This window comes from Chiloscyllium punctatum, chromosome 19 (assembly GCF_047496795.1).
Source record: "Chiloscyllium punctatum isolate Juve2018m chromosome 19, sChiPun1.3, whole genome shotgun sequence".
NCBI classification, from domain to species: Eukaryota; Metazoa; Chordata; class Chondrichthyes; order Orectolobiformes; family Hemiscylliidae; genus Chiloscyllium; species Chiloscyllium punctatum.
The window spans coordinates 98,179,703-98,200,431 of NC_092757.1; the positions used below are offsets into that span (position 1 = coordinate 98,179,703).

General features: G+C 42.9%; 1 protein-coding gene across 1 annotated transcript in view; it reads left to right on the forward strand.

Annotated features, from left to right (window-relative positions):
• Positions 1 to 20,729, forward strand: part of LOC140491253 (integrin alpha-E-like) — a 344,341-nt gene that overhangs the window by 311,580 nt on the left and 12,032 nt on the right. The window contains exons 31-32 of the mRNA XM_072589219.1: positions 7,693 to 7,800; positions 20,014 to 20,118. Coding sequence (XP_072445320.1) covers positions 7,693 to 7,800; positions 20,014 to 20,118 — 213 coding nt within the window. The remainder of the gene's footprint in view (positions 1 to 7,692; positions 7,801 to 20,013; positions 20,119 to 20,729) is intronic.

The following is a 20,729-nucleotide window of genomic DNA, read 5'->3' on the forward strand; positions in this document are numbered from 1 at the left end:
CTCTCTCGTCTTCCTCAGCAACCTGGGATAGATTCCAACTGGTCCTTGGTATTTGTCCACCTTAATAACCTCTAGCCTACCCAACATATCTTCCCTACTAATGTCAATGTGATCCAGAGTCATCAAACTTTCACCTCTAATCTCAACATTCATAATGTCCCTCTCCTCAGTGAACACTGATGCAAAGTAATCATTGAGAATCTCACCCATTTTCTCAGGTTCAACACACAACCTTCCATCCTTATCCTTTAGTGGACCAATCCTTTCTCTAGTTTCCCGCTTGTTTCTTATATAAAAATAAAAGGCTTTGGGATTCTCCTTAATTCTGCTCGCTAAAGCTATTTCATGACCCCTTTCAGTCTGCTTGGTTCCTCATTTAAGACTGGCCCTATTCCCCCGATATTCCTCCAAGACCCGTTTTGTTCTAGCTGCTTGGACCTTATGTACACTTTCCTTTTCCTCTTGGCTAGTTGTACGATTTCTCCTGTCATCTGTGGTTCACGAATCTTGCCTTTCCTATTCTTTGCTTTCAACGGGACATGCTATCCTGCATTATTTTTAACCTATCTTTGAGAACCACCCACATATCAAATGTGGACTTCCTTGCAAATAGCTGTGTCCAATCCACATTTCCCAGCTCCTGCCTAATTTTGATATAATTGGTCTTGGCCGAGTTTAGTATTCTTCCCTTCGGACCACTCTCATCTTTATCTACAAGTATTCTAAAACTTACAGAATTGTGGTCACAATTCCCAAAGAAATCCCACCACTGCAATGTCTACCACCTGGCCTGGCTCATTTCTCAATACCAGGTCCAATATAGCCCCTTCCCTTGTTGGACTATTGACATACTGCGCTAGAACACTCTCCTGGATGCTTCTTACAAATTCTGCCCCATCCAGACCTCTGACACTAAGTGTATTCCAGTCAATGTTGGTTCCATCACCACCACCCTGTTGCCTCTACATCTTTCCATAATCTGTTTACCTGTTTGTTCTTCCAATGGTCACCGAGCTCCAGGCTGAATACTTTTCATCTACTACCACCTCCTGACTTCTATATGCCAGCCAATTCTGTATCCAGACAGCCAAATGTCCCTATATTCCATTCCTCCTTACTTCCTGAATGAGCCTACTGTGGGGAACTTTATCAAACTCCTTGCTAAAATCCATATACACCACATCGATTGATCTACCTTCATCAATGTGTTTTGTCACATCCTCAAATAATTCAGTAAGGCATGAGGCATGACCTGCCCCTCACCTTGTGAGGCATGACCTGCCCCTCACAAAGCCATGCTGACTATCTCTAATCAAGCTATGCTTTTCCAAATAATCATAAATCCTGCCTGTCAGAATCCTCTCCAGTACTTTACAGACATTAGACTGACTCCTCTGAAATTCCCAGGATTATCCCCATTTCCTTTCTTGAATAAGGCAATAACATTTACCATTTTTCAATCATCTTGCACTACTCCAGTGGACATTGAAGATGCAAAGATCATCACCAAAGGCACAGCAATGTCTTCCCTTGATTCCTGTAGTAACCTTGGTGATATCCTATATGGCGCCAGGGACTTATTTTTCTTCATGTTTTTCAAAATTTTCAGCACATCCTCCTTCTTAGCATCAAGATGTTTGAACGTATCAGCCTGTTTCATGCTGTCCTCACAAATGACAAGATCCTTCTCACTGGTGAATATGAAACAAAGTATTCAGTAAGGACTTCCCCTACCTTCTCTGATTCCAGGCACAGGTTCCCTGCACTATCCTTGATCGCCCCTACCCAGTAATATCACTGGAGTTGTAATCCAGAAACACAAGCTGAATTTCACTTCTTACCTCCAAGCAGATGCAATTATTTGATTTTTCCCCTTTTTCTATTAATAGTGGGAGTGTATTTCTCTGATTCCTCATTTTTTTGGTCTCTGACTTGGCAAGGAACACACTAATACTGTGTGAAGTTCAACCAGAAACCAGAAATAATTCTATATATATGTAGCGAGAATCTTACTGCAGAAATGCTTGATTACAAATATACCAGGAGGAATAGAATCGAAACTGATGAAGAGATTATTCAAGTAATAATGACCGAAACATAAAATGACAAAGTAATTCCATCTTATCAATGTTTTTGTGATTACGATACCGATCAAAAGCCCACAGTTGGAATTAGCTGTCTGGAATTTCTGGTTGATTGTTTAGCGAGCAGTTGAGGAGTTTTAGATAGTTTCCTCTCTTTAAAGAATTCCCTGTAAAAGTTTCATGAGGAGGTTTTACTGGAATGTAACTTCTATTTCACAGTTTTGAAGAAAGGAGGGTGTAATTTACAAAAGGGTCATGGCTGGCTTTTACTGTGGAGAGATTGTTTTCTTTGTAGCCAGGAGTGAGGGACATTGATTATTGTTAGTCGATGTCAATTTACAGTGCTAGTTTCTTGACTGTCTGCTATTTCAAAATTGTATGGTTTAAATGGACAGTTAGGTTCCAGACTGTGGAAACCATGTGACCAAGCTTCCTGAAGGAGTTACCATCAAGCCTAAGGCTTGCATTGGGCTTAGTTACTTTTCAGTGGCCTATTCCAGGGATTGAAACAAAAGTCATGAACATATCTTACTGTACAATGGGTGTAGCTTCCAATTCTATTGTGTAAGGGTATTTTTTTCTTGAAGATTATTTTCTCTGTAGCAGATTATAGCCTAATTATTAGCATTATAGATCCATCACAGGAAGCATCTGCTGTTGATTGTTTGGCTGATGTTGATTTTGGAGAGGTTTTCAGAAGGCTATTCTAGGACCAGCAGTGATCTTTGTTAGTTTTTTTTTAAAACAGTCACTACATATAATGTGGCTGTTGAATCACAGAATTTTACAGCACAGGAGGAGGCCATTTGATCTATCAACTCTGTACTGGCTCCCAAAAGAGCTCCTGAGTTTGTCCTACTCTTTAGCCCTACCTCTGCAGCCCTCTAAATCCATCACCATCAAATATATGTCGAGCATTCTTTTGAGACCTCCTAAAGAATTCGCCTTCACCACTCTTCCAGGGGGCATCCAAATGTTAACAGCTCTCTGAGTAAAGACATCTCTCCTCATCTCACTCTTCACTCTGTTGCTGCCAGTCTTAAAGTTGTGACTCCTAGTTACTAACATACCAACGAATGGAGACAGAATATTCTTCTTTACCCTGTCGAATTGTTCATAATTTTGAACATCTCAACAATGTCACCTCTTAACCTTCTCTGCTCCAAGGAGAATAAGCACAATATCTCTAATCTTTCCTGCTTCCTAAAACCATCTATCCTGATGTCATTCTAGTAAATCTCTTTTGTACTCTTTGCTGGGCTTTAACATCCTTCCCTAAATAAAGTACATTGAACTGAACACAATACTCCAAATATGCTGACCAATGATTTATAGAGAAAAAGCATCAAGTCCTTGCTTTTATACTCTGTACCTTTATTTATATACTCAAAGATCCTATAAGTCTTCTTAATAACTACTTGAACTTGGCCACCTTAAGAAAATTATGCACTTGAACAACTAGGTCCCACTGCTCCTGTACTCCCCTCAAAGTGATACCATAGAACCTATATTGTCTCACCATGTTTCTTCTACCAAAATGCATTACCTCACCTTTCTCTGCATTGAAATTCATCTGCCAAGTGTCTGCCATTTAACCAACTTGTCAATGTCTTTCTGAAATCACTCAGCATCATCCTCACAATTCACTTTTCTTCCCAACTTAATTAAAATTATGAAGAGCATAGATAGGGTAGTTGGGAAGAAACGTCCCTTTGTCGGAGAGATCAATGACTGGGAGCATTTAAGGTTACGGGCAGGAAGTTAAGAGGAGATATGAGGAAAAACCTTTTCAGCCAAAGGGTGATGGGAATCTGGAATTCACTGCCTGCAAGTGTGATTGAGCAAAAACCCTCATAACATTTAAGAAGTACAGGGGAACCTCGATTATCCGAACTAGATGGGCGGGTACTATTTCATTCAGATAACTGATTATTCGGTTAATCGATTCAGTGCTGTTCCTCTGGGGCTCAGAGTTTTCTATTAAGTCTGCTCCCTGTTCAAGAAACTAGCAGCAGCACAGCGCGCGCAAGCCCTCGCCCATCCCCAACACCACCCGCCGCCTGCACCCCCCCAAACCCCGTCCAATCATGGATGTCATGTGCCAAATGACCTATTTGCATGCTGCATATTTCTGTGGAATCTATGACTCTAAGGGGAGAAATTGGTTTTCAGTTGTCAGAGGAGGGGATTGAAACAGAAAGTATACAGATGTAAAAGAAATTAATGGCATTCCTGCAAAGAATGGAAGGGTTTGGTGAAGTGAGAATGACATCAGAAGAGGGGAGAGTGGTGTTTGGGAATAAGGCAAGGATAAGCGGATATTGAGGGGAGCAAAGGAGAAGAGATGGGAGGATGAGGAGGGTAGATGGTGTTGGGAGCTTTTTGTTAGAGGATGGTGGGTAGGTTTAATCAATCTCAATATTTATCTTTCAACCAAAATTGCAAGAACAAATCATCTGCTCATTATCATATCGTTGATTTTGAGATCTTGCTATGTGATATTGGCTCCCAAGTCTAGGTGGCACAGTGGCTCAATGGTTAGCACTGCTGCCTCACCACACCAGGGATCTGGGTTCGATTCCTGCCTCGCATGACTGCCTGTGTGTGGAGTTTGCACATTCTCCCTGTGTCTGCGTGGGTTTCTTCCGGGTGCTCCGGTTTCCTCCCACAATCCAAAGATATTCAGGTCAGGTGAATTGGTCATGCTAAATTGCCTGTAATGTTGGTGCATTAGTCAGTGGTAATTATAGGGTGGGCAAATGCGTTTGGGTGGGTTACTCTTCGGAAGGTTAGTGTGGACTTGTTAGCCGAAAGGCCTGTTTCCATACTGTAGGGAATCTAATTAATCAAGTCTTCTGCAAAATTGACTACACTTCAAAGATATTTTATTCACTGTAAAGCACTAGGGGCATTAGAACATAGACATAGAAAGTAGAACTTTACAGCGCAATACAGGCGCTTTGGCCCTCAATATTGCGCCGACCTATGAAACCAATCTGAAGGCCATCTAACCCACACTATTCCATTTTCGTCCGTATGTCTATCCAATGACCATTTAAATGCCCTTAAAGTTGGCGCATCTACTACTGTTGCAGGTAGTGCATTTCACGCCCCTACTACTCTCTGAGTAAAGAAACTACCTCTGACATCTGTCCTATATCTATCACCCCTCAATTTAAAGCTATGTCTCCTTGTGCTCGCCATCACCATCTGAGGAAAAAGGCTCTCATTGTACCCCCCACAAATCTAACTGTCTGATTATCTTATATGTCTTAATTAAGTCACCTCTCAACCTTCTTCTCTCGAACAAAAACAGCTTCCAATCCCTCAGCCTTTCCTCAAAAGACCTTCCTTCCATATTAGGCAACATTCTAGTAAATCACCTCTGAACCCTTTCCAAAACTTCCACGTCCTTCCTATAATGCGTTGACCAGAACTGCTGCAAATGTGGCCACACCAGAGTTTGTACAGCTGCAGCATGATCTCATGGTTCCGAAACTTAATCTCTCTATCAATAAAAGCTAACACACAATATGTCTTCTTAACCACCCTATCAACTTGGGTAGCAACTTTCAAGAATCTATATATCTGGACACCGAGATCTCTGTGCTCATGTACACTTTCTTACCATTAACCCAGAACTCTGCATTCCTGTTACTCCTTCCAAAGTGAATCAGCTCACATTAAACTATTTGCCATCTCTCAGCCCAGCTGTGCAGCTTATCTATGTCTCTCTGAAACCTACTATCCACAACTCTACCAGCCTTAGTGTCATCCACAAATTTACTAACCCATCCATCTATGCCCTCATCCAGGTCATATAAAAATGACAAACAGCATTGGCCCCAAAACAGATCCTTGCAGTACACCACTCGTATCTGAACTCCAGAATGACCATCAACCCATCATCCACCATCATCTGTCTTCTTTCAGCTCACCAATTTCTGATGCAAACCGCTAAATCACCCTCAATCCCATGCTTCTGTGTTTTGTGCATTAGCCTACTTTGGGGAACCTTATCAAATGCCTTACTGAAATCCATATACACCACATCAATGGCTTTTCCCTCATCCACCTGTTTGGTCACCCTCTCAAAGAACTCAATAAAGTTTGTGAGGTGCAACCTACCCTTTGCAAAACCATGTTGACTATCCCTAATCAACTTATTTCTTTCTAGATGGTTATAAATCATATCTCTTATAGCCTTTTCCAACACGTCACCCACAACCAAAGTAAGGCTGACTGGTCTATGATTACCAGAGTAGTCTGTACTCCTCTTCTTGAACAAGGGGACAACACTTGCTAACCTCCAGTCTTCTGGCACTATTCCTGTAGACAATGAGAACATAAAGATCAAAGCCATAGACTCGGCAATCTCCTCCCATCCAACCCAGGGAACTTACCTATTTTCACACTTTCCAGAATTGCTAACACCACTTTCTTGTGAACCTCAATCCCATCTAGTCTAGCAGCCTGTATCTCAGCATTCTCCTTGACAACATTTTCCAGTTTCAATACTGAAGAAAAATATTCATTTCGTGCTTCCCCATCCCCTCTGACTCCACTCACAACTTCCCACTACTATCTTTGTTTGGCCCTAATCTTACTCTTGCCATTCTTTAATTCCGAAAGCTTTCGGGTTTTCAGTGATCCTATCCGCCAATGACTTATCATGTTCCCTCCTGGCTCTTCTTAGCTCTCTCTTTCGGTCTTTCCTGGCTAACTTGCAACTCTCAAGCACCCTAACTGATCCTTCACATCTCATCCTGACATAAGGCTTCTTCTTCTTTTTGACAAGAGGTTCAACTTCCTTAGTAAACCATAGCTCGACATTCTGGTATCATAAAATGTGTGAGATAAATCACGGCTTTCTTTATTTCTAACTTTCGCTTAAATGTAGTTCATACTATGTCCTCCATTTTTATACATGGATCTTGTTGAGGCATCAGGGTGAAAATGAGAAATCCCCACTGCCTCTTCTCAGGAAGACCTGCCAATTTTTATGCAAGTTTTCAAAATTATGAGTGGATACGGAGAAATCAGTTGTAAATGGATCGAGAACGGAGGGCACAATTTTAAATCTTTTGCAAAAAAGGAAAATGCAAAATGAGAAAATCTTTTTCACACAATGTGGTGGAAACAGATTCATTTGAGGCATTCAAAAGGGTATTGGATGATTATTTAAATAAAATATAAACTCGCAGGGTTATTGGGAAAAGGCAGGATATTGACACCCAGTTAAAATGCTCAAGCAGCTGATATTGGCATTGTGGATTCAATGACGTCCTTGTCCATTGTAACAGTTTGGAGATTCTGGAAAGCACATGCTAATCAGGTTGTGGTGAGTCCATCGGTGAGCCTGGAATCAAGATCCTGGAGCTGAAATCTTTCCTGCTTTGAGCTGCAAGCAATTGAGAGGCCACATCTCTTATGCTTAACTGTGCCACAGTGGAGGCCGTGGCTGCAGCAGGCAAAGTGTTGCCCCAGGGTTGTGGAGTGATCCAAGAATTAACAAACAAAAATGCTCCTGTTGAAGAGCTGGCAACAGCAGAATTGTTTCTATGGATTTGTCCTTTATGAATTTCATTTATATTTTGATCTTTCATAGGACTGTGACATGCATGAATGTGAATGTTGGTATTTTCAGTGTGAACTCACAGCAGCAAAACAAGACATTGATCTAACAGCACGGTTGCTAGTCAACAATTTAAAACAGGTAAAATTTGAATTAGTTTCTGATGTAAAACACCAGAATCTTTCTTCATTGTAAATATCTAATTTCTGTTTCTGCATTTCATTTTTATCACAGAATTTAGCATCCGGTACTGAATGTGCTGGCTACTCTGGGAAACATATCTAGTATTGGGATTGTGGAAGACGCTATGGGAAAGCTATCCATTACTGAATATATTGTTCAGTGTAGTACAAGTTGAGAGTATACTAGACATTATTATACAGGAATCCAGCATAGAATCATAGAGATGTAAAGCATGGAAACAGATCCTTCAGTCCAACCCGTCCATGCCGACCATATATCCCAACCCAATCTAGTCCCACCTGCCAGCACCTGGCCCATATCCCTCCAAACCTTTCCTATTCATATACAATTGTCCAGAAGTCCATGTGGAGGATCCTATTGAACATGTTGACAGTGAAGAATTCAGCAATGGTAATGCCATTGAATGTCAGGGAATGATGGTTAGATTGTCTCTTGTTAGAGATGGTCATTGCTTGGTATTTGTGTGGCATGGTTGCCATGTGTCAGCCCAACCTGGATATTGTTCACATCTTGCAGTGTTTGGGATATTGTTTCAGTATCTGACAAGTCATGAATTGTGCTGAGCATTATGCAATGAACAGTGAATATTCCCACTTCTGACCTTAGGATAGAGGGATGGTTATTAATTAAGCTGTTGAAGATGGTTGAGTTTAGAACAAATACCCTGAGGTACAAGTGATGAAGTGGCACTGTCCCTGCCTCTGAGCGAGAGAAACCAGGTTCAAGTACCACCTGTTCCAGAAGTGTGTCAAAGCATCTTTGAACAAGTTTTGGATACTGCTGGGGGGGATGACCTACCAGAGGAAAGCAATGTTAGTCAGTTCCCTGGCACTGAGCCTGACACTGTGGCAAAGAAGGGAAGGGGGCCGAATAGAAAAGTATTCGTGGTAGGGGACTCAATAGTTAGGGGAATCAACAGGAGATTTTGTGGTCAGGACCGGGATTCCCGGAAGGGATGTTGCCTCCCTGGTGCCAGGGTCCGGGACGTCTCCAATCGGGTGTATAAGGTTCTAAAAGGGGAGGACGAACAGCCAGAAATTGTGTTACAAATTGGCACCAATGATATAGCCAGAAAAAGGATTGAGGATATAAAAAGTGACTTCAGGGAGTTAGGATGGAATCTGCAAAGCAGGACGAACAGAGTAGTGTTCTCTAGTTTACTACCGGTGCCACGAGATAGCGAGGTGAGGAACAGGGAGCGGGCGCAGCTTAACACGTGGCTGTGCAGCTGGTGTAGGAGGGAGGGCTTCAGAAATGTAGATAATTGGGATGCCTTCTGGGGAAGGTGGGACCTGTACAAGAAGGACGGGTTGCATCTGAACTTGAAGGGGACCAATGTCCTGGGTGGAAGGTTTGCTTGAGTAGTTCAAGAGGGTTTAAACTATGGCAGGGGGTGGGAACCTGAGCTGTATACCGGTGGTGAGAGTTGATGCAGATGAGGCAATAGCAAGAGGTAGACCAGCTAGTGGGAAGGAACCAAGGGATCAGTTAAAGTGTGTTTGCTTCAATGCAAGGAGTATCAGGATAAAAGTGATGAGCTTAGAGCATGGATCAGTACCTGGTGCTATGATGTTGTGGCCATAACAAAGGCATGGGTTTCTCAGAGGCAGGAATGGTTGCTGGATGTTCCAGGTTTTAGAGCATTTAAAAAGAATAGGGATGGGGGAAAAAGAGGAGAGGGTGTAGCACTACTAGTCAGAGAGGGTATCACAGCTACAGAAGCTTCAATTGTCGAGGAAGATCTGCCTACCGAGTCAGTATGGGTGGAAATTAGGAACAGCAAGGAAGCAGTCACCTCGTTAGGGGTTTACTACAGGCCCCCCAATAGCAGCAGGGAGATTGAAGAAAGCATAGGTCGGCAGACTTTGGAAAAGTGTGGACATAGTAGGGTTGTTGTAATGCGTGACTTTAACTTTCCCAATATTGATTGGAACCTCCTTCGAGCAGAAGATTTGAATGGAGCTGTTTTTGTAAGGTGTGTTCAGGAGGGTTTCCTAACTCAGTACATTGACAGGCCGACGAGGGGAGAGGCCATTCTAGACTTTGTGCTCGGAAATGAGCCGGGGCAGGTATCAGATCTTGTGGTGGGAGAGCATTTTGGGTGATAGTGACCACAACTGCCTCACATTTTACATAGCTATGGAGAAGGAGAGGATTAGGCAAAATGGGAGGATATTTCATTGGGAAGAGGAAACTATGATGCGATTAGACAAGAGTTAGGAAGCATGGACTGGGAGCAATTGTTCCATGGTAAAGGCACTATAGACATGTGGAAACTGCTTAAGGAACAGTTGTTGTGAGTGATGAATAAATATGTCCCTCTGAGACAGGCAAGAAGGGGTTAGATAAAGGAACCTTGGATAAAGAGAACGGTGGAGCTTCTCGTCAAAAGGAAGAAGGTAGCTTACATAAGGTAGAGGAAGCTAGGGTCAAGCTCAGCTATAGAGGATTACAGGCAGGCGAGGAAGGAGCTCAAAAATGGTCTGAGGAGAGCCAGGAGGGGGCACGGATTAGTGAGAAAGGCTTGGCAGAACAGATTAGTGAGAACACAAAGGCATTTTACACTTATGTGAGGAATAAGAGAATGGTCAAAGAAAGAGTAGGGCTGATCAGGGATAGCACAGGGAGCTTGTGTGTGGAGTCTGAGGAGGTAGGGGAAGCCCTAAATGAGTTTTTTGCTTCTGTCTTTATGAAAGAAACGAACTTTGTAGTGAATGAAACCTTTGAAGAGCAGGTGTGCATGCTGGAATGGATAGAGATAGAGGAAGCTGATGTGCTGAAAATTTTGTCAAACATTAACATTGACAAGTCACCAGGAATCGGACCAGATTTGTCCTCAGCTGCTTTGGGAAGCAAGAAATGCAATTGCTTCGCCACTTGCGAAGATCTTTCCATCCTCTCTCTCCACTGGAGTCATACCTGAGAACTAGAGAGAGACAAATGTAATTCCTCTCTTCAAGAAAGGAAATAGGGAAATCCCTGGCAATTACAGACCAGTAAGTCTCACGTCTGTCGTCTGCAAGGTGTTAGAAAGGATTCTGAGGGATAGGATTTATGACCATCTGGAACAGCATGGCTTGATTAAATGCAGATTCTGGATTGGTGGTGCTGGAAGAGCACAGCAGTTCAGGCAGCATCCAAGGAGCAGCGAAATCGACGTTTCGGGCAAAAGCCCTTCATCAGGAATAAAGGCAAAGAGCCTGAAGCGTGGAGAGATAGGCTAGAGGAGGGTGGGGGTGGGGAGAAAGTAGCATAGAGTACAATAGGTGAGTGGGGGGAGGGGATGAAGGTGATAGGTCAGGGAGGAGAGGGTAGTCTCAACAAGTCATGCCTCACAAACCTTATCGAGTTCTTTGAGGATGTGACTAGAAAAGTTGATGGGGGTCAAGCTGTGGATGTGGTGTATATGGACTTCAGCAAGGCATTTGATAAGGTTCCCCATGGTAGGCTCATTCAGAAAGTCAGGAGGAATGGGATACAGGGGAACTTAGCTGTCTGGATACAGAATTGGCTGGCCAACAGAAGACAGCAAGTGGTAGTAGAAGGAAAATATTCTGCCTGGAAGTCAGTGGTGAGTGGGGTTCCACAGGTCTCTGTCCTTGGGCCTCTACTGTTTGTAATTTTTATTAATGACTTGGCTGAGGGGATTGAAGAATGGGTCAGCAAGTTTGCAGACGATACAAAGGTTGGAGGTGTCGTTGACAGTATAGAGGGCTGTTGTAGGCTGCAGCGGGACATTGACAGGGTGCAGAGATGGGCTGAGAGGTGGCAGATGGAGTTCAACCTGGATAAATGCGAGGTGATGCATTATGGAAGGTCGAATTTGAAAGCTGAGTACAGAATTAAGGATAGGATTCTTGGCAGTGTGGAGGAACAGAGGGATCTTGGTGTGTTGGTGTGCAGGTACATAGATCCCTTAAAATGGCCACCCAAGTGGACAGGGTTGTTAAGAAAGCATATGGTGTTTTGGCTTTCATTAACAGGGGAATTGAGTTTAAGAGTCGTGAGATCTTGTTGCAGCTCTATAAAACTTTGGTTAGACCGCACTTGGAATACTGCATCCAGTTCTGGTCACCCTATTATTGGAAAGATGTGAATGCTTTGGAGAGGGTTCAGAGGAGGTTTACCAGGATGCTGCCTGGACTGGAGGGCTTATCTTATGAAGAGAGGTTGACTGAGCTTGGACCTTTCTCATTGGAGAAAAGGAGGAGGAGAGAGGACCTAATTGAGGTATGCAAGATAATGAGAGGCATAGATAGAGTCGATAGCCAGAGACTATTTCCCAGAGCAGAAATGGCTAACACGAGGGGTAATAGTTTTAAGCTGGTTGGAGGAAAGTATAGAGGGGATGTCAGAGATGGGCTGAGAGGTGGCAGATGGAGTTCAACCTGGATAAATGTGAGGTGATGCATTATGGAAGGTCGAATTTGAAAGCTGAGTACAGAATTAAGGATAGGATTCTTGGCAGTGTGGAGGAACAGAGGGATCTTTACACAGAGAGTTGTGAGATCATGGAATGCGTTGCCAGCAGCAGTTGTGGAAGCAAGGTCATTGGGGACATTTAAGAGACTGCTGGACATGCATATGGTCACAGAAATTTGTGGGTGCGTACATGAGGATCAATGGTCGGCACAACATCATGGGCTAAAGGGCCTGTTCTGTGCTGTACTGTTTTATGTTCTATGTTCAATGATGAGAAAATACCTACCCCGCGGAACACCTGTAGAGATAACTTGCGGCTGAGATGACTGACCTCCAATAGCCGCAGCCAACTTCCTTTGTGTCAGGTGTAACTAACCAGCAAGAGTTTTCCCCCACATTTTCATTTACTCTAGTTTTGCAAGGGAGCCTTGGTGTCATAATTAGTCAAATGTGGCCTTGATATGTGATGATGCTGCTTCTTTAACAAAGATATGTGGTCCTTGTTTTTTTTTTCCCAAAGGGGATTGTAAAAGGCCAGAGGTTCTGATTTATCTACGAATAGGCCACTTTGATTATGGCTAGCAGATACTGCCTAAGACAACAATAAAGGAAAAGGCTCTTAGTTTTTTTTGAACAATTGCATAATGAAAAGAGAGGGGCCAGTTCTCCCAGTCTTAGCTGGGGATCCTGAGAAGCTGCTGGGCAAATTGAGGTACCATGTCGTAGCCAATGATCCCTGGCCGATCCTCTCTGCAAGCTCTCTCTCCCTGTAAGAACCTGTGTTTGAATTTACCTTTTTGTCAAGGGATGTGTTTACAGGATGTTGCAGGAAATCGGAATGCTCTTTGTTAATTTGTGCAGCATATTGTGTTGGTTGAGTCTTCAAATAGCTGTTATTCTAAATTCTATTTTCTTTTGCTTGTATTTCATTCGGTAGTCTATAAATAAATTCTGGTTTGTTTAATACTGAGTGGTTTGACCAGCTGCATCACTCCTGGAATGTTCACCCTACACCTGCCTAAAACAACTAGAAAAGTTAGAGTCTGAGCTACCTTCTTGAAATTTTTTGAAGGGGTCTGGCCTGGTCCATAACAGATATAAAGGGCTGTCACTCACACTTCACCTCCAGAATTCAGCTCTATTGTCCATGTTTGAACCAAGACTACAATGAGGTCAGGAGTGAAGTGGCTCTGGCAGAAGCCAAAATGAACATTAGTAAGCAAGTAATTACTAAGCAAGTGCTGCTTGATAGCAGTGTTGAACCATGGTAGTGATCATGGGTTTGAAAAGTGCTGACTGAAGGTCACACACCTGACTTGTGCCTTGTACATAGAACATAGAACATTACGGCGCAGTATAGGTCCTTCGGTCCTCGATGTTGCGCCGACCTGTGGAACCAATCTGAAGGCCATAAGCTACTCTATTCCATTCTCACCCATATGCCTATCCAACGACCATTTAAATGCCCTTAAAGTTGGCAAGTCTACTGCTGTTGCAGGTAGTGCGTTCCATGCCCCTACTACACTCTGAGTAAAGAAACTACCTCTGACATTTGCCCTATATCTATCACCCCTCAATTTAAAGCTATGTCCCCTCGTGCTAGCCATCACTATCTGAGGAAAAAGGCTCTCACTGTCCACCCTATCTAACCCTCTGATTATTTTCTATGACCCTATTTCTGACTTCACTACTCTCAACCTCCTGTATACTCGAACTACAATTTTGGTTCCCGTTCCCCTGCTGAATTAGTTTAAATCCACTGGAAGAACATTAGCAAATTTTCCCCCCAGGATATTGGTATCCTTCTGGTTCAGGTGAAGTCCATCCTGTTTGTAAAGGTCCCGCCTACTCCAGAAAGAGCCCTAATTATCCAGGAGTCCAAAACCCTCCCTCCTGAACCATCCTTGTAGCCACATTGTAGGTGGTGGGTAGGCTTTGGGGAGTCAGGAATGAGTTACCCACTGCATGATTCCAAGCCTCTGACCTGTTCTGACCCATAGTATTTATATTGCTAGTTCAGTTTCTGGTAAATAGTAACCTGCAGGTTTCTAGCGCTTTACTAGACTGATGGGGCAGTAATTGGCTAGTTTGTATTTGTTCTGCTTTTTCTGTGCAGGACATACCTGGGAAATTTATCACATTGTCAAGTAGATGCCAGTGTTATAACTGTACTGGAACTGCTTCGCTAGGGGAGCACAAGTCCTTGAGCACAAATCTTCATACTATTTCTAGAATGTTGTTGGGGCTTGTAGTCTTTGTAGTATCCCATGCTTCCAGCCATTTCCTGATGTCATGTGGAGTGAATCCAGTTGCCTGAAGGCTGTGATGTTGGGACTCTCTGGAAGGGGCTCAGATGAATGACATTTTTGGCATTTTTCTGAAGTTGTGGCAAATGCTCAAGTTTTAACATTCGCATTGGTGTGTTGGGCTACCCCATCGCTGAAGATGGGCATATTTGCGGACCCTCCTCCTCCACTGAATTATGAATTTCTCCACGACCATTCACGATGAGATGTGAGTGCAGTCTTAGACCTATTCCTGTGGAATAGTTCGATCTGATAGAGTCATAGAGTCATAGGGATGTACAGCACGGAAAAAGACCCTTCGGTCCAACCCGTCCATGCCGACCAGATATCCCAACCCAATCTAGTCCCACCTGCCATGTCCCACCAAACCCTTCCTATTCATATACCCATCCAAATGCCTCTTACATGTTGAAATTGTACCAGCCTCCACCACATCCTCTGGCAGCTCATTCCATACACGTACCACCCTCTGCATGAAAAAGTTGCCCCTTAGGTCTCTTTTATATCTTTCCCCTCTCACCCTAAACCTATGCCCTCTAGTTCTGGACTCCCCGACCCCAGGGAAAAGACTTTGTCTATTTATCTTATCCATGCCCCTCATAATTTTGTAAACCTTTGTAAGGTCACCCCTCAGCCTCCGACGCTCCAGGGAAAACAGCCCCAGCCTGTTCAGCCTCTCCCTGTAGCTCAGATTCTCCAACCCTGGCAACATCCTTTTAAATCTTTTCTGAACTCTTTCAAGTTTCACAACATCTTTCCGATAGGAAGGAGACTAGAATTGCACGCAATATTCCAACAGTGGCCTGACCAATGTCCTGTACAGCCGCAACATGACCTCCCAACTCCTGTACTCATTACTCTGACCAATAAAGGAAAGCATACCAAATGCCTTCTTTACTATCCTATCTACCTGTGACTCCACTTTCAAGAAGCTATGAACCTGCACTCCAAGGTCTCTTTGTTCAGCAACAGTCCCTAGGACCTTACCATTAAGTGTATAAGTCCTGCTAAGATTTGCTTTCCCAAAATGCAGCATCTCACATTTATCTGAATTAAACTCCATCTGCCACTTCTCAGCCCATTGGCCCATCTGGTCCAGATCCTGTTGTAATCTGAGGAAACCCTCTTCACTGTCCACATCTCCAATTTTGGTGTCATCTGCAAATTTACTAACTGTACCTCTTATGCTCACATCCAAATCGTTTATGTAAATGGCAAAAAGTAGAGGGCCCAGCACTGAACCTTGTGGCACTCCACTGGTCACAGGCCTCCAGTCTGAAAAACAACCCTCCACCACCACCCTCTGTCTTCTACCTTTGAGCCAGTTCTGTATCCAAATGGCTAGTTCTCCCTGTATTCCATGAGATCTAAGCTTGCTAATCAGTCTCCCATGGGGAACCTTGTCGAACGCCTTACTGAAGTCCACATAGATCATATCTACTGCTCTGCCCTCATCAATCTTCTTTGTTACTTGTTCATAAAACTCAAGCTTGTGAGACATGATTTCCCACGCACAAAGCCATGTTGAATATCCCGAAATCAGTCCTTGCATTTCCAAGTACATGTACATCCTGTCCCTCAGGATTCCCTCCAACAACTTGCCCACCACCGAGGTCTGGCTCACCGGTCTATAGGTCCCTGCCCTTCTTAAACAGTGGCACCACGTTTGCCACCCTCCAGTCTTCCGGCACCTCACCTGTGACTATCGATGATACAAATATCTCAGCAAGAGGCCCACCAATCACTTCTCTCGCTTCCCACAGTGTTCTCGGGTACACCTGATCAGTTCCTGGGGATTTATCCACCTTTAACCATTTCAAGACATCCAGCACTTCCTCCTCTGTAATCTGGACATTTTGCACGATGTCACCATCTATTTCCTTATTGTCTATATCTTCCATATCCTTTTCCACAGTAAATAATGATGCAAAATATTCATTTAGTATCTCCCCCATTTTCTGTGGCTACACACAAAGACCGCCTTGCTGATCTTTGAGGGGCCCTATTCTCTCCCTAGTTACCCTTTTGTCCTTAATATATTTGTAAAAACCTTTAGATTCTCCTTAATTCTATTTGTCAAAGCTATCTCATGTCCCCATTTTGCCCTCCTGATTTCCCTCTTAAGTATACTCCTACTTCCTGTATACTCTTCTAAGGATTCACTTGATCTATCCTGACATATGCTTCCTTCTTTTTCTTAACCAAGCCCTCAATTTCTTTAGTCTTCCAGCATTCCCTATGTCTACCAGCCTTCCCTTTGACCCTGACAGGAATATACTTTCTCTGGATTCTTGTTATCTCATTTCTGAAGGCTTCCTATTTTCCAGCCGTCATAAGACCTTCCCTCCAGACCAGGCAATGTCCTAGTAAATCAACTCTGAACCCTTTCCAAATCTTCCACATCCTTCCTATAATGCATTGACCAGAACTGTAAGCAATACTCCAAATGTGGCCACACCAGAGTTTGTACAGCTGCGGTATGATCTCATGGTTCCGAAATTTAATCCCTCTACCAATAAAAGCTAACACACAATATGCCTTCTTAACCACCCTATCAATCTGGGTGGCAACTTTTAAGGATCTATGTACCTGGACACCGAGACCTCTGTGCTCATCTACACTATCTAAGAATCTTACCATTAGCCCAGTACTCTGCATTCCCATTACTTCTTCCAAAGTGAATCAAATCATACATTTCCAGATTGTTTATGGGGATAAGGCAGGAGTAGGGTACTGATTGTGGATGATCAGCCATGATCATAATAAATGGTGGTGCTAGCTCGAAGGGCCAAATGGCCTACTCCTGCATCTATTGTCAATTGTCTATTAAACTCCATTTGCCACTTCGCAGCCTAGCCCTGCAGCTTATCTATGTCTCTCTGTAACCTACAACATCCTTCACCACTATCCACAACTCTACAGACCTTAGTGTCATCCGCAAATTTACTAACCCATCCTTCTATACTCTCATCCCCAGGTCATTTCTAAAAATGACAAACAACAGTGGACCCAAAACAGATCCTTGTGGCACTCCACTAGTAATTGAACTCCAGGATGAATATTTCCCACCAACCACCACCTTCTGTCTTCTTGCAGCTAGCCAATTTCTGATCTAAACTATACCTAGCCCAAACAAAGATTGAAGAAAAAAATCTAACCATCCCTATAAGGTTCAACATTCATCATTGAATCCTCCCACTATCAATGTTCTGGATGTTATCATTGAGCAGAAACAGAACTGGGCAGTCATATGGCAGCATGATGGCTTAGTGGTTAACACTGCTGCCTCATAGCACCAGGGACCCAGGTTAATTCCACCCTCTGATGACTGTCTGTGTGGAGTTTGCACATGTTCGCTGTGCTTGCATGGGTTTCCTATGGATGCTCTGGTTTCCTGCAAAGATGTGTAGTCTAAGTGGATTAGCCATGGGAAATGCAGGGTTGCAGTCCTAGAGTAGGGGGGGTCTGAATGTACTGCTATTCAGAGGGTTGTTGTGGACTCGATGGGCTGAATGGCCTGCTTCTACACTGGGATTTTACAATTCTATAGAAAGACAGTGGTTTCAAGAGCAGGTTAAAGGCTGGAAATTCTGCAATAAATAACTCAACTCCTGACTCCATGATGCCAATGCACCATCTACAATGCATAGGTCCAGAGTCCAATACTCCCTGTTTGCTTGGATGGGTGCAGATCCAACAACACCAACTACGCTTCATCATCCTGAACATAGAACAATACAACACAGGAACAGGCCCTTTGTCCCACTGTGCCAACCATGATGCCATTTTATACTAATCCTATCTGCTAGCACATGGTCCATATCGCTCTTTTCCATGCCTGTTCATGTGTCTGTCTAAATGCCTCTTAAGCATTGCTATTATATCTACTTCTACACCTCCCCAGGCAGCACATTTCAGGCATCTACCCTCTGTTCAAAAAGCTTTCCCCCTGTGAACTTAAATTTATGGTCACTACTATTTAACATTTACACCCTGGGAAAAAGACTTTGACTATCCACCCTATCCATGCCTCTCATAATTTTATATACTTCTATCAGGTTGCGCCTCATCCTCTGATGTTCTGGTGAAGATAGTTGAAGCTTGGACAAAGCAGGCTGCTTGATTGGCACCACTTCCATCACTTTCAATGTTCACTCCCTTCGCCACCAATTTTCAGTGGCAAAAGTTTAAGTTTAAGAAGGCAGCTCACTACCAACTTCTCCAGGGCAATTAAGAACTGGCAAGGAATGTCGGCCCAGCTAGTGACACCCAAATCCCATGAAGAAATCAAAAAATTAAAAATATTGGGAAGTACCCTTCCTTTTCTGCCTGATCTAAACCTGTAATTGTGTATGCTTCTATAATTGCCCCTCAGGATCCTTTTCTCCAAGCAGAACAATCCCAGCATTTCCAAGCTAACTTTATAATAAAAACTGCTAGAATCTAAGTTACCAGTATCCAGAGCTGAACACTGATATAGGTATTTAGTGCTGAATGTCAGAATTAGAAATGTAGGTCTTTTTTTGAATCAAACAGACAGTTTTACAGTTGCTTGAAGGCAGATGATGCTCATTGGTCTTTGTGGAAAAATTTCAGCTTTTAAATACAATAGGATGGTGCCTTCTGGGCAAGCAAAGGATTCAGAAAGGAAAAGTGGAAACTGATGTTTGCACTTAATGATAGATTTACTCTAAAATCCTTGTGAATCTCTGAAATCTTGAGATATTAATTGAACATATGGATAAAGTTATATGAATTGCTGAGCACAATGACACATATTCAGTACAGAGTGTGCAGACACTATTTCACAGATATCCAGTGCTGAATATGTAGAAATTATAATTCAGCTTTCTAGTACTGATTATTTAGGCATTTTGGTGAAGGTATCCATTGCTGAGTGCAAGCACCATAGTACAGGTACCTAACACTAGACAGTTTTGTACATGTATCTAATACTAAGTATGGAGGGCATTTTTGTAGAAGTATTTAATGTTGATTGCCCAGGGTTGTATGGTACAGATATCCAATATTGGATGTATGAGTACTAAAAGCTAGAACTCCAATACTCAGTCTGCATTTCACTGTGGCAATAGGATCCAATGCTGCACAAAGTTCAACAAATATCAAATACTGAACACTGGTGACACTTTCGTACAGGTATCCACTCTTGAGTGTGGACCACATTATACTAGGTATCATAGCTTTATGCATGAATTTCTACTTTTTTGCTGTCTCTTTGAATCTGGCATGAATGAATCACATCAATCAGTGAGAAGATTGTAATTTAAGTTAAATATAGTTAAAGTTGTTGAATGTTGCTATGTTGAATAGTCAAATTTGTTATTACCTATTATGTTGTACTGATTCTCACTCCGATTCTCAAATGTATGACTCTTTTATAAATTTATCTTTCCGTCTTCAGCTTGTGAAGGACAGGGCTGATATTGTGATCTCAGGCGTTGTTCTCTTTGATGAGAAGCTATATCAGGAAACATCTGATGCTAAAGACATACATCACAATGTTAAGGTAAAGCACAAAATCCATTTACTTCACAATCGGCACTTAAAATATATTGGCATGAAGCTTTCAGTGTACCTGGCACAAAAACAAAATGATCATATAAAACAAAGAACCATGGCTGCTGAAGATAGAACATCGAACAGTACAGCACAGTACAGGCCCTTTGGCCCACGATGTTGTGCCGAGCATTATCTTAATTTAAGGTCAACCTAACCTACATACCCCTCAATTTGCTGCTGCCCATGTGCTTGTCCAGCAGTCACCTAAATGTCCCCGACTTTACTACCACTGCTGTCAGTGCATTCCCTGCACCCACCACTCTCTGCATAAAGAACCTACCTCTGACATCTCCTCTTTACCTTACTCCAAGCACCTTAAAATTATGACCCTTCTGCCATTTCTGCCCTGGGGAAAAGTCTCTGGCTATCTGCTCTATCTATGCCTCTCATTACCTCATACACCTTTATCAATTCATGTCTCTTCCTTCTTTTCTCCAGTGCGAAAAGCCCTAACTCAGTTAACCTCTTTTCATAAGATAAGCCCTCCAATCCAGGCAGCATCCTGGTAAATCACCTCTACACCCTCTCTAAAGCATCTACATCCTTCCTGTGATGAGG